Below are 15,992 nucleotides of genomic sequence, written 5' to 3'. Positions count from 1 at the left end.
CTTTACTGAAAATTGCATAGCACACTTTGAAATAATTTAACCAAGCCCTCTCAATGTGCTTACAAGATCTATAAGAATAAACCTAGAATCACTGAACTGAACAATCATGCTGAGTTTGGTTCAGTGATTCTGGGTTCAGTCCCATAAATCCCTTGTGTGCACCAAATTTGCTCATGGGCAACAACTTTTACTGGGATAAATTATGTAGCAAATTAGTTACTCTGAATACATAAAAGTATATAGAATTCTTATAGATTTTATCATCAATTAGAAATGGGAAGATGAGAGGAGAAGGGGTGAGGAGCAAATTCGCCAGAGAGAAGAGCTACGTGCAAAAGAACTCTACTTGAATCTAAAGAGAGCGCAGCTACAAAGTCAACGTAATGAAAATGATGAGCAAGAGTGGCAAGAACAATGTAAGTAGCAACTTTTAGCATTCATATAGCTACTCATGGAAGTAAATGTTTTTCACTATATAATATTAAGCTAATCTTCTTTTAAAAAATATTTGCCCAGGCACTTTGATTTTTTCTTTATAGCCCCCACGGTGGCAGAGATTTTAGTGCCAGTATCTGTAATCTCTGCAGAGGACGGGCTGGGGCTGGAGGCGTGTTTTATGCTAATCTTCTCTCATACTGTCCAATCAGTTGTCCAAGACAGTGTGTGATGTCTCTTGAGGGCAGCACAGTGGCTCAGTGGTTAGCACTACAGCCCTGCAGCGCTGGGGTCCAGGGTTCAAGTCCCATCCAGGTCAACATGTATGTTCTCTCCACATTTGCATGGGTTTCCTCCCACACTCATTTGGCAAGTTCTATGTAGCTCTGCAGAATCTGTGTGCACTACATAAATAAATGAATTGTTATTATATTATTATTATATCTGTCAGAGCCATAGACATTACTTTAGAGCGACTGATCCTCAGTGCAAAATCTGTGCCATCTACATTACACTGTTCTAACTATACTGTATGGTTTAAGGTCTTGAACTCTAACTATGGAAAAGAGACACCTTATAAACCCCCTAAAATAGAAGTGAGAATGATCATTTTGTTGCTTTTTGATGCACATTTTGCTTCCGTTTGTAAAAAAAAATAAAAATCTAGGAGTGGATTAACTATTTATTTTCTGTGCAGAATCTTACAAAATTAAACCACACTTTTTATAATTTTTTTCATTTTTTTTTTCATTACATAAAATGAATTAGAAGTAATTGTCAAATCTTGTAGTGATAGTGGTCACTTGAACGCATATTAGAACTAAGCTTTATATTGTTCTCGTTTAAAATACCTTTTAATTAGCACCATGCTGGGTGTGCAGTTGTCTCTGACAATACATTGTAGCCGAAAGCTCCTAAACCAAAGCTCACTTTGACGCTTAGAATAAACAGCAAATGATTTATTTCTGGAGAAGTCATTTGCTAATTGGTCCTCCAAAATTGTATTTGGCAAGACCTGAAAGATTAAATTAACTCTGCAGGAAAATACACAGTTAGTGTTCTCTATATGAAGATGGCCACCAGCCATACAAGTAATTCATCCCCTATGACCCTTGTAATCAGAGGGTTAGAGATGAGATGTAGCAATGTTTGCTATACTGATACTGTATAAATATATATATATATATATATATATATATATATATATATATATATATATATATATATATATATATATATATATATATTTTAGACTGTTGCCCTGAGCATCCTTTGGTATTATGTCGCTGAAAGAACTTTTTGAAAAAGGTAAATTACTGGAAATTCCAGTTTTCCGACTTTCCGATGTTTTAGGGTTTCGCACAGCTTTTCACAGATATTTAACAGGGGATTGTGGCGCCCTCGATCAGATTTTGGCACAGCTGCACCGGCTTTCATGCAACAGAAATCGGAGGCAATGCCGTCAGACGATCCGACTGATTCAGACTGAGTGCGGGGTTTAACTTTCAAATTGTGTCGCGAGATCAAGCACTTACATACACCAGGAAGAAAATGGTGAACACCGTCGGACCTGAGCAGGGAAGCGACACATGCAGGATATTGTATCTGAGCAAATAAGGGATCCTGCACAGCAATGAATGTCAAAGTAGTGGGTATATGGACACTGTTAACAACTCATGAACAGTTCCCAGGAAAGATGTGCCATAATAACCCAAAGGTAAATTGAAGACATAAACTTTATTGATTACAAAAAGACCAGACACACAATATAAAATCACTTAAAAAAGTGTACTATGACACTCAAAACTCAGTGCCGTGAGTACAATAAAATCACCAACACTCAACCTCTGATTGCACAAGTCAAGGCAGTATGAGCTCAACAATGGGTATGACATATCAAACCTGAATAACAGTATGTAAACAGTTAATACATATGAAAAGACAATGCAGTATAAAGAACAAGGTAACCAGGACAAGATGGACCCTATGAAAGTGCAAACTTCTCAGTCAAAAAACAGTCATGGCTACTCAACAAGAGCTCAAACCAGAGCAAACCAGGGTACAGGCATTACCACCCCACGCGCTCCGTCACTCAAGGTGACTTCATCAGGAGAATGAAGCCCAGAGTTCACATGGCATCCTTTTATGTGTATAGCGAGGGGTCCCCCCACCTACCAGAACCGCGTTCCTCACCTGTGCATCATTGCGGTCAGGTCGGCAATCATGTCAAGGCGGCACATGTGGATGATCAAGGCTAAAAGTGCGCGTGCGCACAAATCAGGCCGCGAGACAGAGGGGCTACCCTAGGAAACCTCTTTCTCGAGCCTTTACCTGGGCATTGAAATCCAACCGGGAAGATTTATTCTTACCTCGAGGCCGCCGAAGGGAACACAATCCAGGTATAGTGACAACGTTCAATAATCAATGGTCGGATCTTTATAACATCTTGCGAAAACATTGGAACATCCTGTTGGCAGAACCAAAATTAAAACAGGTTGTGACCAACAACCCAAGGCTAATAGCGAGGAGGGCACAAAACCTAAAGGACAGATTAACTTGCAGCCATTTCAAACGACCCACCACTCCAATCGGAACTGGGTTGAGGCTAAAGGGCTCATTCCCATGTGGTGAATGTTCTATCTGTCCCCTTATGCAGGTCTCCAAGAACCATCTGACCATCCTTGGCCATGATACAATCTCTCTACATTCCTACATTAACTGTAAATCAAGAAATGTAATCTATGCATTAATCTGCCCCTGTAAGAAGATTTATGTGGGCCAAATGACTCAGGAGCTCAGGAGGAGGATCCAGCAACACCTGTCCACCATCACTCATGCTGAATCCAGTTTCTCACAGGGCAAGACCCTATCCACCGTTGCTATGCATTTTCGCCTACATCATGCAGGTAGGACACGCGGCCTCAGAGTTGTTGCTCTCGACATGATCCGCCCATCGATACGAGGTGGCAACATCACACTCGAGCTTCTACGCAAGGAAGCTTGGTGGATTTACAAGTTTGGTACTTTGGCACCCAATGGCATTAACGAGGATCTTTTATTTACAGGCTTTTACAAGCAAAAATGAGGATCACTTGCACTCTGATCGTTTCGTCATTAAAAGCCTGGTAAATATCACCAATCACGGTATTTATGTTTATCTTGTAAGTCTTTCTTTTACTTCTCCTTTATTTCCCCTCCCCCCTTCCTTTCTTCCCCGTCTCTTTCTTTCCTTTCCCCTTTTTTCCCCTCTCACCTTTGCTCGGTTGATTACACATTTTCACTCTTTCTTTTTTGCTCTGACATGCCCAGGGATCATTCATCCCCTTATAGTCAGGTATTTAGATATACCCTTAATCACGTAACGCTATGTGGGGGTTCACATCTCTCAAACACATCTATTTTACTTATTGCAGTATGGTAAGCACAATTGTTTTTCCTTTCACTAGGTCACTTTAACATTTCTTCATTCACTATCCTCGGATTTGACCTCTCCAAGAGCATGTTGAAAACAACTAACAACAATCAAAAAACCTTCTTCGAAACTCTGATACCTACCTGCGATGTCTTAACACATCTAGGACGTGGGCTTCTCCTCTATGTTTAATTGTGTCTTATCGCTGTCCGGTCGCCAGCCCGTTTCCATTTGTAATGGGGACTGACTGACACTTTGTTAGACGAAATTGTCTCTGATATACCAAATGAATTTATATATTCATTAATTGTATGTGATATTAATACTTAGCACTTGCTTTTGATACCTATTTTCCGACCAGATATTTCTATATCTTAATTTTTTGGCATCTGTGCTTATGTGTGAGGGTCCCCCCTCACAATCCTACTTTTAACATTATATTGGGGGTCGTCTTAGGCTGTACCGCATTTCTTGGTGCCTTTGTGGATGTTATAAGCTGTGCCTCATATTTATGGTTCAACATCTTTCTCTAATACCCTGGTGGGTTATGCTCTTGTGGTCGCCGAACATGAATCTTTGGTTATAACGCCTTTTTCCTTTAGATGGTACCATCTTCATAGTTCCACGTACATCTATTATGCACTCTGTGGGATCTAATAAAATACGTTTTATATATCTATCTATCTATTCATCACACCTTCTTTATCGATACGATTTAACTATTTATCTTATTATATGTAATATGTTTTCTATGTCTCCACGATTTGGCACTTTGGAACCTATGTATGGCGCCGTTAACTCACGGATACTTTATACATATTCTCCTTGATATTACATGATCCCATTTATTCTTGCACTTCCCTCTAACAGGTGAGGCACTATCTCAGTGCATCTCACAGCTTGAATTCCTGACTAATAACGTCTTACTGATCATCTTACTTTGTGGCGCTTATAATTCACTCTTGTACTTAATGCGCAAACCCACTATCCAGCAGGTTCCTTCGTGCGACTAAAATTGGGCGCATGCACAGTAAATACTCCGTGCGACAGAATTGACGCGCATGCGTCACAACAACCTCACGCGCACTTTTAGCCTTGATCATCCACACGTGCCGCCTTGACATGATTGCCGACCTGACCGCAATGATGCACAGGTGAGGAACGCGGTTCTGGTAGGTGGGGGGACCCCTCGCTATACACATAAAAGGATGCCATGTGAACTCTGGGCTTCATTCTCCTGATGAAGTCACCTTGAGTGACGGAACGCATGGGGTGGTAATGCCTGTACCCTGGTTTGCTCTGGTTTGAGCTCTTGTTGAGTAGCCATGACTGTTTTTTGACTGAGATGTTTGTACTTTCATAGGGTCCATCTTGTCCTGGTTACCTTGTTCTTTGATCTATACTGCATTGTATTTTCATATGTATCTTGATATGTATGTTTACATACTGTTATTCAGGTTTGATATGTCATACCCATTGTTGAGCTCATACTGCCTTGACTTGTGCAATCAGAGGTTGAGTGTTGGTGATTTTATTGTACTCACCGCATGAGTGTCATAGTACACTTTTTTAAGTGATTTTATATTGTGTGATTTTATATTGGTCTTTTTGTAATCAATAAAGTTTATATCTTCAATTTACCTTTGGGTTATTATGGCACATCTTTCCTGGGAACTGTTCACATGCAGGATATTGGGCACACGATCTAAGTGAATCAGGGAACAGTGCATTATCATTGGAAAATGCACTTTCTGTGAACTCCTTGGACCAGGTAAGTAAATGTCCCCCATTGAGTTCTGTTGTATTTATTTATAGCACTATAGGTTTTTGTATCAGCTGTTCATATTACCAGAATACCCCTTTAAAATCTTTTTTGCTCCAATATAAGAGTAAGAATATGGAATTCCTAATGCAAGTATGAAATAAGCCTATATGGAGTAATTGTTTCAAATAATAAAGGATGGAGAATAAAGTGTCTATATGAGTATACAAATATGTACAATCCAAAACACCATATAAAGATAGGTACCGAAATCATGTTTTTTTTTTTTAATGAAAAAATACCATCAAAATCAAGCATGATAAACCTGGGACACTCACTCATAGTTCCAGGCAATGTGACTGTGGTAGTGTTCTTGATTTGTTACCCATGACCTCCTTCCTTTTAAAATTCACTTTTATAATAATACTATTGGGCCTGATGTGCTCTAGTGAGTTTTTAGTTCTGTAGCTTTACAGTAGCTTTTACATAGAATAGAGAAGGTCTCCCCCTGCACTTCCTGCTGCTTCTTTCTTTACGCATGCAAAGGGGGGTGGTAGAGAACAAGGGGTTGGGTCAGACATGTTCTGCTAATTTTAACAGCCTGTGAATCGAGAGCCCTTCAGGCTCATAAGCATAATTAAAATAGTTGATTAGCATAGTTAAAACAGGCAATGGATAACAAATATACGAACACTACCGCAGTCACAGTGCTTGGATCCCTGAGTAAGGCTATGTGCATGTCATAAGCTTACCATAGGTTTTTTCACCACTTGCACATGACACCGTGCTTTTAATGAAAAAATGCGTTCATCTGTTTGACCATATCTATGACTGATGGCTTCTTCACCCGACTATGTGCTATGCCCAGGTTGCAACCCCACTGAGCACAAGGTTATGAGAATACATCAAATTTTGGGCAGGGTTTATATTACTAGAGAAGGTAAACTAATAAATTGAACCCTTCATCGCGATTCTGGATTTTGTCACCTCTGGTCATTTTTATTGTTTATTATATGATAATTTCCTTGTAGTCTGGTTCATATTATCCTGGATCTTAAGAGAAAACTTCTATTTGTTTATCTTTCAATGTTTTAAGTGCGCAAATCAAAGGCAGCTGACGAAGAAATGAAACACAAAGCTCGCAGGGCAAGGGCTGAATATCACCGTCAGTCTTTGCGAGCCATTCAGAAAGGAAAGGTAGCCGGACTGAGTAACTTGTTCCAAAACACCAACATCAGCAATGGGCAAGAATCACATCAAGAGAACAGCATTGCATTACCTGTAAAACTTCAAGTGCCAGTTCAGTAAGTTCACTTTTACAACTTAAAGTATGTTTTTAGTGAATTGTTAAAACATTATGGACGTCTTACTTACTAAAAACATGAGTTTTTGCTTAAGATTTTTTTTCTGTTAACCATATTAAAGCATAACTTCTCAAAGCATTTATAAAATTATTTAGACCAAATTATCATACATGATTTCTCTTTTAATAACAAACAGAATGATGCCCATTTTGTTCTGTTTGACCTCTTCTTTACAGAGTTATAGAAGTTTCTGTTCTGAACCAAACTTTTTCAGTGGCATTTTAGTGGGCGAAGACTAAATTTTTGCCTGTGTCTGCCCTGAAGCTGCCTTATCATTAAGTAATTAAGAAGTAAATCCAGTGAGATTCTTACAAGTAAATCCACTGAAAAAAGCACAGGATGTATATTTTGACTAGCCTGGCAGCTTTCATCACATGGTGGAAAATGCTGCATGTAAAAAGTAGTACAAACCAAAAGTGAAATGGTTAAATGATGTGTATAGTTTTTACTGTGTCAGCACTATGAGTTAGTAGCTGCACTAATGTGCAGAAGATTGCGGGAAAGAAGGAAAGGGAGGGGGCCACAGAGGCATATATGACACAGCTTAAGGAGCAGAGAGAGACAGAGAAAGTTCTGAAGAATCTCAGACAAGTTTGGAGGGAATTTTAATTGTTGCATTCTTCTTTATCCGAGTGAGCAGGGAGTAGCAGCCCCTCCCCTCTGTGAAACCATATCTCTAAACAACTCTAATGAATCACAAATAATCAGGACAGCAAGGAGACACAGCAAGTACAGAGGCCAGCTAAAATGAGGAGGATAGAAAATAAACTGCTGCCCATAAGAAAATCAAGATAATAGGCAAAGTCATACTTTAATGCATTGTTTATTTAAAACAATGCAGTATGAAATGTATCCAGTATCTTTTGTAATTTTGGTCATCTTATGGTGTGCAAAGAGACCTAATTGCTGTTATTTTTTTGGATAAGATGCTCAATAATTTATCTAATAATAATAATTTTTATTTATATAGCACCATCAAATTCCATAGGGCTTTAAAGATTCTGGGGAATATACAAATAAAAAGACATTACAGAGTAATAACAGTCATGTGAAACAATAGGAGTGAGGGCCCTGCTCGCAAGAGTTTACAGCCTATGAGGATGAGGAAATGACAAAAGAGATAAAACAGTTGGACTGCAGAGAAACATTTTTCGGATAACAGACAGAGGCAGTACCCAGAGTTGGTTAATTAAAGATTTAAGGTTGCATGCAGTTAGCGAGTGTGATGGGCCTGCCTAAATTAATGAGTTTTAAGAGAATGTTTGAAGCATCAGGGGTTGAGTATTAGTCTGATAGATCGGGGTAGGGCATTCCAGAGAATTGGTGCAGCTCTGGGGAAGTCCTGGAGACGTGCGTGGGAAGTTCGTATTAAGGGAGACAACAATCTAAGATCATTAGCAGATCGAAAAGCACGGGTTGGACGATAAACTGAGATGAGCGAGGAGAGGAAGGGGGGGTGTGCAGCATTATGAAGAGCTTTGTGGATGAGGGTTATTAACTTAAACTGTATTCGAAAGGAGACAGGCAACCAGTGCAGTAACTGGAACAGACTGGAGGCATCTGTGTAGCGTTCGGTCTGAAAGACGATTGTTGAAGAGAGAGTTTTGTTAGTGGAAGATCGATTAGTATGGAGTTCCAGTAGAGACGAGAGTGAATCAGAGCAACAGTTAGTGTTTAAGAGGTTTCAACTGTAAAAAATCTTCGGATTCTAGAAATATTTTTATCTGGCAAGAGCGACCAGATTGAATATACAATGCAAAGGAGAGGTCCCGATTCGCCGAATTTTTAAAAAAAATTTGATTTGACCTGAATCTAATCATGACGAATCACCTTAAAAAAACAGGTATTTCCTGGCTGCAGAGAGCCTGTAGGGTGTTGTAGAAAATTGTGCCATGCTTAAATATGCATAGGGAGCATGGTTTGGTCTTCAACAATGCTGTGTTTTAGTAGGACACGCAGATGACAGCCACCGCTCTTAGAATCGCTTCACTCTTCACTTCCATGTGCACTTACAAAGGCCAACATAAGCCCCACTCCCCTCCATAATTTATTAAGGCACCCCCTCCCCTCCATATTTTAGTAAGGTCTCCCCCCTCCCCTCCATATTTTATTAAGGCTTCCCCCCACCCCTCCATATTTTATTGAGGCCCCCCTCCCCTCCATATTTTATTAAGGCCCCTACCCCTCCATATTTTATTAAGGGTCCCCCCCTCCCCTCCATATTTAATTAAGGGTCCCCCTCCCCTCCATATTTTATTAAGGGCCTTCTCCCCCTCCATAATTTATTAAGGGTCCCCCTCTCCTCAATATTTTATAAGGGCCCCCACCCTACCCTTCATATTTCATTAAGGGCCCCCCTCCCCTCCATATTTAATTAAGGGCCTCCCTCCCCTCCATAATTTATTAAGGCAAAAAAAAATCACTGCACCTGATCCTGCGTCTCCAGTCGCTGGTGCTGCGGTGAGAGATGAGCGGCCGTGAGATGACGTCACGACGTGGCCGCGCTGACGTCACTGCACAGCCGGTCATCTAGGGCCTGAGTGTGGCGTGCACTGGAATGTACGCTGCAACAATGCTCTCAGTGTTTTGGCTGCAGTCAGTGATAGTACTCGATAAGGCCGGGCAGGGCTCTCCGTTTCATCTGATCGGAGGCCCCTGCCATAGTGACAGGAGTCAGGGCCCACCGGGGGATTACCCGGCCCCCAGCGGGCCATACCGACCCTGCCTTTCCAACATTGGACGTAATAGTATTGCATGTTGGGAGGTGACTTCCCGCAATATGCAGCACTATTACGTTATGCATTGAAATGATCATTGTGTCTACAGACACAATGATCAAGAGGAGATGGCTGCTGTCCCTGGCAGCAGACCATCTCTTCTCAGACGAGCCGATTGCATCAATGCAATGGTTAAAAGACGCTATAGCAGCGTCGGAGAATCAAATAGGTGTCCTAGTAAGCACCGATCACCTCCTTGTGTCCGATGCCGGAGGTGGTGCTCTGCCAACTTCCTAATCGATCCGATCTGTCTGTCCAACAGATCAGTTCATGGCTCTGACTGCTGGGGTCCACTTACCAGCAATGCTGACCTGCCGGGCTGCGCTGTAGGGGGCAGAAATTATGACACACGTCATCATTGATGACTGATAGCCTCCTCTGCTGCCCCCTCCCTCCCTGCCCCGATCTCGCTACACATTAGCGATAATGTACTGCAGGGACAGCGCACTGAGCGCTTAGTCCCTGCAAAGTGTGCCACAGTGTAAATGGTGATCGGAGCTGTGCTGAACAGCACCCAATCACCAGAATTGGACCGATATCGATCTGATCGGTCAGTAAGCAATCGGATCAATGTAAAACATAGTGATCAGTCAAGATGGCTGACAGCAAGATGTCTGCCAGCCATCTTTCCATGTGCTCATCATGACGCCCCCCATCCTCCTCCAACACCTCCTCAACCCCCTCCGCTTTCCTGATGACAAGGTGGCATCATGCCACCTCCCTAATTGATCTTATTGGTTGGTCTGTCCTGACCAACCAATCAGATCTGTGGAAGAGGTTCAAACCACTGCACACTGATCTGCACGTTGCATTCTAGTTCTGAGTGCAGATCAGTGTTTGATACCCGTCTGTGCTCCTTGTCTGGCAAGAAATTGCTGCAGTTTGCATCTTTGGTGGCACCTGTTGTGTTCCATAGCTATTGCTGAGCTGCTGTTTGTGTTTTTTTTTTTGCATACAGCAGTCGTAGCATCTTGATCCCTGTCCCAATCCCTGTTCCAGGCCCTTCCCTCCCCTCCCTGTGTCCATGCAGTGACTTTAAGCCTCTGTGCTCTTCTTTTTTGGTCGCTTTTTTTTTTTGCTCTTTTTATTGACCACTAGCACCTCTGTGTGTCAATCCTGTAACCACTGCATAGTTAATGATATTTCTGTTCATTTTTTGGTACAGGAGCGTTTTTTTTCTTTTAGTCATTTTTGTTGCATTCGCACCTCCCTGTGTGTGTTCTGCGAACTGCCAGCCAATGATCAGTGGTAAACTTCACTGGTCAGTGTCTGTGCTCTTTTTTTGTTCTCCGACAACTGAAAGCTGATCAGTGACATTTTGCTGATCAGTATCTGCTCATTTTTTTGTTGTTGTATCTTTTTTGGTATAGTAGAATAAAAGTCACTTTTTTTACTGCAGTATCTTTTTATACTGCAATTTTTTGTACGTGCTGCGACAGCTCACTGTGTGTGCTTTTTTTCTGTAGTAACTTTTTCTACTACAGTTTTAAAAGTACACAGTTCAAATTTTTTGTGTTTTTTTTGGTATAAAATAAAAACTATAGTGTAATTGATTCAACACGTGTATGGGAACCACAACATACACACTCCCTTGAATAAAGTTTATACACGTGTTTAACCCCTTAACGACTTGGCCTTTTTTATTTTTTTCACTTCCATTTTTCACTCACCAACTTCAAAAATCTATAACTTTTTTATTTTTCCACATAAAGAGCTATGTGATGGCTTATTTTCTGCGTAACAAATTGCACTTCATATTGACGGTATTTAATATTCCATGGCGTGTACTAGGAAACGGGAAAAAATTCCAAATGCAGTGAAAATGGTGAAAAACCACATTTCCGACGTTTTCTTGTTGGCTTGGATTTTACAGATTTCAATCTGCGTCCCAAATGACATGTCTACTTTATTCTTTGGGTCGGTACGATCACGTGAATACCAATTTGTATAGGTTTTATAATGTTTTCATACATTTAAAAAAATTAAAACCTCTTGTGCAATTTTTTTTTTGATTTTGCCATCTTCTGGCGCCAATAACTTTTTCATAATTTGGTGTACGGTGCTGTGGGTAGTGTAATTTTTTTGTGAATTTTGATGGCGTTTTCATTGCTATAATTTTTGGGACTGTGCGACCTTTTGATCACTTTTTATACATTTTTTAATATTTTTCAAAATGGCAAAAAAATGCCATTTTCGACTTTGGACGCTATTTTCCATTACGGGGTTAAACGCACTGAAGAAATGTTATTATATTTTGATAGATCGGACATTTTCTGATGCGGCGATACCTAATGTGCTTATGATTTTTACTGTTTATTTATATTTATATCAGTTCTAGGGAAAATTAAATTTTTTTTTTTTAAACTTTTTTTTATTTTTACTTTTACTATTTTTCAGACTCCCTAGGGTACTCTAACCCTAGGTAGTCTGATTCATCCTATCATATACTGCCATACTACAGTATGCAGTATATGTGGATTTTACTCCCCTTTCATTACAAAGTGCAATTAGTACATTGTAATGCATGGGTTAAAACGAAGTAGCCTCAGGTATTCGGAACACCTGAGGCTACCATGGCGACAGACCGCCGTCCCCGTGCTAGCACCGATCGCGGGTGTTACTGGTAAGCCTTTGCTGCAATATGCAGCAAAGACTTACCAGCTATGGAGAAGCTGGTAAGGGAAAGGTTTAAGCACAACATATACACTACCCCTCCCAATATAATATGGCCCATTCATCCCAAAGATCATTTTCAGCAGAGGAGGCATATGCCTTCCTTGCTTCCGTCACTGACTCTGAAGGAGAGGATGCCTTGTTCCTCTATTTCTCATCCACCTCCTCTTCCTCCTCATCTGGTGATAAGGGGCCCTCCAGAGGGTGCCCCCCAGCCCCCGAGTGACCCTGAAAGGATCCCACCCCCTGATAATTATGAGCCTCAAATTCCTGAATGTGTGGTTAGCTCAGGAATTAATTTTGAGACAGAAGGCCTCACGGAAATTGATTTTTTCAAAATCTTTTTCTCTGAGGATCTTGTGAAATTGATGGTGGTACAAACAAATTTGTATGCCCAACAGTTTTTGGCACAAAACCCAACATCATCATTTTCTAGGTGGATCCCTGTAGATGCTATAGAAATGATGAAGTTTTGGGGACTTGCGCTACACATGGGTATTGTCAAAAAACCTGAGATAAGGCAATATTGGAGTTCTGATATTTTTTACAGTACTCCTATATACCGCACAGTAATGACTCGCTCACGCTTTGAGATACTTAGAAAATCGGTTAGCACAGCCAAATATCACAAAGAAAAGCCTTGTGTAAAGAATTCCAATATAACACAAAACCAAAGCAATGCACAATTATTGGGCCAACAATCACGAGAATGAACATATGTAGCAATCAAATTGTTTTATTAATGTACAAAGACAGACACAAAAGCAGACAACCATCTAAATACATCTAAAAAATATATTATACAAGAATAATTCATTAATGGCGACCCTGGTATGGGTCAGCCACCTATCACCTCTATCCAGACACTGGGGGTCATTTACTAAGGGCCCGATTCGCGTTTTCCCGACGTGTTACCCGAATATTTCCGATTTGCGCCGATTGTACCTGAATTGCCCTGGGATTTTGGCGCACGCGATCGGATTGTGCATGTTGTCGGCATGCACACAACGGAAATCAGGGGGCGTGGCTGAACGAAAACCCAACGGATTCGGAAAAACCGCCGCATTTAAAAAAAAATTGTGTCGCGAAAATTTTACTCACCTTCATCCAGGATAGTGTATTTCGAGGCATTCCAGTGGACTTCAGCGCAGCAGCGCCACCTGGTGGAGGGCGGAGGAACTACCATCATAAATCCCGGCCGGACCCGAATCCAGCGCAGAGAACGCTCAGCTGGATCGCGAATGGGCCGTGTAAGTAAATCTGCCCCACTATGTAATGTCTAAATGCCAACCTCAATAGAGCACACTATCGGTAATTGGAAAGTACATAATCAGGATCAGAACAAACAATGTAACCTTCAGTAACAAGCCTATAGATTTAAAAAGTTGCTTGTGCCCCACGACAGACTAAGTAAGATATAGTCAAATAGTAAACAATAAGTCATGTCAAATGCTACAATCCAAATCCAACCCATAAGGAAGAAAGTGACCAGTGTTTACAAAATAAAGTGCTAGTGATAAAAACAATGTGCAAACAATGCTGAGGTTGGGACAATACCCACAAGCACGAGATGCGAAGTAACTCCTATAGAGCTGGCATACAGGTAGAGGTATGGCAGGATGAGTGGGGAGCGGCTGTCTGTCTTTGTGTCTGTCTTTGTACATTAATAAAATGATTTGATCGCTCATGCTTTGAGGCCATTCTAACATTTTTAGAATACAGCGACAATTTGCAGTGCCCTCCTCAAAGCGACCCGCCATTTGACTGTCTTTACAAAATTAGGCCAGTTATTGATCACTTTAGCAGCAAGTTTGTTGAAGCCTACACCCCTGAAAAATTTATTTGTGTAGACGAGTCACTTGTACATTTTAAAGGAAGACTAAGAATACGCCAGTACCTGCCAAGCAAGAGGGCAAGGTATGGAATTAAAATGTAAAGCTGTGCGAGAGTACAACAGGGTACACACACAGATTTTGGGTTTATGAGGCAAAATATACACAAATTAGCCCCACAGAATGCCCCTGTCCTAGGAGTTACTTGGAAGCTTGTCTAGGATCTGGAGCACCCACTGCTGGATAAGGGTTACCACATCTATGTGGATAACTTTTATACCGGCATTCCACTCTTCAAGTCCCTCATTTCCATGGGTACTGTAGCACTGTACCCATGTACACAGAAACCAGAGAGGCCTCCCTAGGACCCTGATAAGTCAACCACTAAGAAAGGGAGACATGAAGGCTCTCTGCCATGAGAACATGCTGTTGGTCAAATATAAGATCAAGAGGGATGTATTTATTTTGACTACAATTCATAAAGATACCAGCACCCCACTCATATACCAGGTACCACCACCACTGCCCCTAAGCCAGGCTGCATCCTAGTTTATAATAAGTACATGGGTGGGGTAGATCTTTCAGATCAGGTGCTGAAGCCATACACTGCCACAAGAAAAACAAAAATATGGTACAAAAGCTGGCCATGCACATGGCACTGTATAATTCCTATGTGCTATACCAATCTGCAGGTCATGCTGTATCATTTCTTGGTGATCAAAGCCCTCTTATTTGGTCATCAAGAAGGACCCAGTACTTATGATGTCCCCCGCATTGTACCAGATCAACATTTCCCCGGCAAGGTACCCCAAATGGGAGGACGAGGAAGGACTCAAAAAAGATGCAGAGTCTGTTACAAAATGGGAAAAAGGAAGGACACAACTTTTCAACGTGACACCTGTCCTGAAAAACCTGGCCTCTGCATGAAAGAGTGCTTCAGAATCTATCATTCACCTGCATTTCAGTTATAATTTCTTCACTGTGGTTACCATCTCCTAATACCAATCTGTCCTGGTGCATATCACCATTCTTCCCTTCAAAGTCCTGCTGTGTGTCCCTACAGAAGTTTATATCCACATGTGGGGTATTTCCGTGTTCAGGAGAAATTGATGCACACTTTCTGTGAAGCAATTTTTCCTTTTGCCCCTTTGTGGATAACATAAAAATGGGGAAAAAGTGAATTTTTGAGGAAAGAAAAAATATTCATTTTTTCAGGTTTCAGCCCAAATTTCTGAACACCTGTGGGTCCAAATACTCACTTTAAACCCTTGATAATATCTGTGAAGGGTGTAGTTTCCAAAATAGGGTCCAATATGGGGGTTTTCACAGTTCAGCTCTCAGGAGCTCTTGAAATGTATCATGGTAACAGAAAGGTATTCCAGCTACCATATATACTCCAGTATAAGCTGACCCAAGTATAAGCCGAGGCCCCTAATTTTACCACAAAACCTGGGAAAACCTATTGACTCGAGTATAAGCCGAGGGTGGGAAATGCATTGGTCACAGCCTCCCCATTATATAGCCTGCCGGACCCTGCCCCATAGTATATAGCCAGCACCTGCCCCCCATTATATAGCCTGCCAGCCCATATCCCCCAGTATATAGCCAGCCTCCTGCCCCAGTATATAGCCAGCAGCGGGGTAAGTTTTGATATATTTTTTAACTTGAGTTTGGGTTTTCAGCATATTTTTTGTGCTGAAAAACTAGGCTTATACTTGCTAAATCTGGTAAATCTGC

The 15,992-nt window shown here is 41.2% G+C and overlaps 1 protein-coding gene across 1 annotated transcript in view; it reads left to right on the top strand.

The window, feature by feature from the left end:
* The first annotated feature begins 275 nt into the window (after positions 1-275).
* SH2D4B (SH2 domain containing 4B) overlaps positions 276-15,992 on the top strand; it is a 125,988-nt gene continuing 110,271 nt past the window's right edge. The window contains exons 1-2 of the mRNA XM_072130955.1: positions 276-416; positions 6,706-6,913. Coding sequence (XP_071987056.1) covers positions 6,735-6,913 — 179 coding nt within the window. The 5' untranslated portion in view covers positions 276-416; positions 6,706-6,734. The remainder of the gene's footprint in view (positions 417-6,705; positions 6,914-15,992) is intronic.

This window comes from Engystomops pustulosus, chromosome 11, assembly GCF_040894005.1.
Source record: "Engystomops pustulosus chromosome 11, aEngPut4.maternal, whole genome shotgun sequence".
NCBI lineage: Eukaryota > Metazoa > Chordata > Amphibia > Anura > Leptodactylidae > Engystomops > Engystomops pustulosus.
The sequence above is the reverse complement of the archived record's forward strand: the minus strand, read 5'-3'. Positions and strand labels throughout refer to the sequence as shown.